The sequence below is a fragment of the Raphanus sativus genome, unplaced genomic scaffold (assembly GCF_000801105.2).
Source record: "Raphanus sativus cultivar WK10039 unplaced genomic scaffold, ASM80110v3 Scaffold4364, whole genome shotgun sequence".
NCBI lineage: Eukaryota > Viridiplantae > Streptophyta > Magnoliopsida > Brassicales > Brassicaceae > Raphanus > Raphanus sativus.
Window position 1 is genome coordinate 2,946 of NW_026619666.1, and position 2,851 is coordinate 5,796.

At 38.9% G+C, this 2,851-nt stretch overlaps 1 protein-coding gene across 1 annotated transcript; it reads left to right on the forward strand.

Moving 5' to 3' along the window:
* The first annotated feature begins 237 nt into the window (after window positions 1-237).
* LOC130507343 (uncharacterized) lies at window positions 238-1,083 on the forward strand. Its single transcript, XM_057002059.1, has one exon. It carries the CDS (start codon window positions 238-240, stop codon window positions 1,081-1,083), a length of 846 nt encoding a protein of 281 aa, XP_056858039.1.
* The last annotated feature ends 1,768 nt before the right edge of the window (window positions 1,084-2,851 follow it).

The window sequence follows — 2,851 nt, forward strand, 5'->3', positions numbered from 1 at the left end:
AAAAAAAAAGCATTAGATTATTGTTGCATCACATTTTGATTTATTCAGCCATTTTTCGTGCATACCATAATATTGCTGCATTAAAAAGAAAAAAAAAATATATATTATTCAAAGCATAGCATTTTTATTTTGGTCCAAGCATATAGTTTAGCCATTTTGAATTATTATTTCATTTGTATTTGACTCCTATATCCATTAGAACACTTAACCCACGAGTTTTGTGTTATATCAGGAACCATGGGAGATGAAGAACAAAGTGATTGGGAGCAAGAAGAACAATTTCTGTCTGATGAAGAAAGTGGTTATGAAGAAGATCAGTGGACAGATGATTGTTCCAATACTGATTATGATGATGATCCAGATGGTGGAGAGCTTGAACCAGAACCACCAGATCCGTACCAAGACAACACCAGCTACATAGATTGGTCTAGAGAAGAAGCTGACCAGAGATCTAACCATGAGGGCGAGATGTATCAAGAGGAAACTGAATACCAGATCAGGCTAGATGAACACAGCTACCATGAAGAAACAGAGAATGAACCAGAAGTTGTTTATCCAGAAGATGGTGTTGATGATAACTCAGATCATGAGGAGTCATATGTGGAAGAGAGGCCATGGTGTGAGATACCGTACTCTGATCATGAAGAAGAAAACCATGATGAAACTGATTCCCAAGTCAGTTTACCCTACTCTGAAGCAAACCGTGAAGATGGAGCAACAAGTGAGCGTGACTTTGCTGAAGAAGAAGAAAATGAGGCTGTAAGAAGTGATGAAGAGTATGAGCCAAGATACATCCAATACGCAGGCCATCATGAAGGAATAGAAGCTTACTGGAAGTGGGAGAAAGACCTAGATCAATGGTTTGAACTTCATCAGATTGAAGAGGAGGAGAGACCATTAATTGCTGAAGATACTCTAACTGAGTATGCATACTGGTGGTATGATCGTGATGCTTCTTGGACAGAAATGAAGGAGCTACTACGTGAGGAGTTTGTGACAACAGCTGAGAGCCACAAGGAGTATCATTTCAGGCGCCCAGATGTATTCCCTAAGCCAAGGAGATTGATTCTAGCACCCATGTGATACAGGCACCAAGAGGGACCTTCTCAAGCTGGCTGGAAAGATAGAAGAATCAATGGACCGGCTTGATGTGAGATATTATATGCTCCTGATCTTCTAAATAAGGCAAGTCGGGCCTCCTTTGAGTTGAAAATAGCATAACTTCCAAACCATTAATCCTTTTGATATGAAACCAATTCGCTGCGTGCTCTTGTTGAGTGTAGAATCCAAGAAAATTGGTTTCGTGACAAACTTCCTCCTGGTTGATGAGATATGGCATTTTTAGTGCACATATGTACTGGTTGGCGCCATGGTTAGTTGAGCAGGGTGTTGGGTTGACCTCTGGTTCAGCTACTGGTTTGATGGCCTCATCATTCCCTCCCCCTTGTAAAAGTTTTGACCTCAAAACTGGATAACCTGATACACCACAATAGAGCAAGTCAGGTTTCATTCTCTTTTGGGATTCCAAAGCCTTACCTTGATATTGTTTTGGTTTGGGGATGGGTTTTGCATCTGGTGGCTCCTCTTTGAAAAGATGAGAAATGATCACACCTCTGTACTGGACATTGACATTGTATCTCTTCTGAGGTTGATGGTACTTCACACTTTTGGTAGTCTTATAGTTGACCATCTTTGGGACTGATTCTCCAAGCAATAAAAGAGTATCCGGTGGGATTTCTTTAAAGCTTTCTTCTTTGCAACCTGAAAAATTCTCAACATTCTGGACAAAGACCAAATGAATTATATCTGATAGTGAAGTCTGATAAACAGAATGTCTTAGGGCCGGAGTTACCATAGGTGCTTCAGCATTATGAAGAATTAAATTCTTCTTTGGACAACTTTGGATTGATGGCTGCCTTTCTTGCACCTTTTTACCTAGGCTGGTATGAACATCTTCTTGTCTTATACCTGGATCAAAACTTTCTGGCAAAGACAAGTGAATCATATCTGGATAATAAAATTTCATAAGAATTTTAAGATCATAGAAATTTTCCTTGTTGATGCTGAATTTAAATGGCATTGGTTCAGCATCTCCTTGAACTGATTTCTGGAAAGCATCTATTGAAATCATGGCTAAGGCATCTTGTGGCAAAACTTCATCACGGTTTGGAATGCCTTTTTCTTTGCTTATACCTGGGTCAAAACATCTTGGCAAAGACAAGTATATTATATCAAAGTAAAGAAATTTATAAACTGATGAAAACAAAGAACAAAGAACCTTAATTTCAGCTGTGGCAGCAAGAAATTCTCTTGCTTTGTTTGGTTTGTTCTCACCTTGGTCTCCTGTACCTATTTCACTTCCTCTTGGACAAGACAAGTATATTAATCTTATCATGGAGTTAATATTATCATTCTTATCTAGAGTGAAATTTACCTCAGGTTTTAGCACTTGAACAAACTTTTGTTCAGATTTCAGGTTCCACTCATTGTGTGGCTCATGAGTGAACTTGTGTTCTGTTTCTTCCTTTGACACTTCAGTAAGCATAGAGCTTTCATTTGTTTTCTCTGGGTCATGAACAAACACATCAGTACCAGTATCTAAAGGTGGTGTTAGACACTTACCTTGGTAGGATATTTTCATCACTGGTTTTGCTTCTTTAAGCATCTTAGGCTGCATTGTGTCTTGAACTCTCATCTGGTTTATAACATGGATTGCGCATGTTGTCTCTTCTTTCATGGACTGGTCAAGTCCTGTTACAACACCTTTTGACAAAGACAAGTGCATCATAACAGTGGTAGATGAATTATAAACCAATTGATCAAGTGTAGGACTTACCTTAGCCTTTGTTTG

Excerpts from the sequence above, each read along its gene's own strand:
- LOC130507343 (XM_057002059.1), top strand. The coding sequence starts at position 238 with ATGGGAGATGAAGAACAAAGTGATTGGGAGCAAGAAGAACAATTTCTG.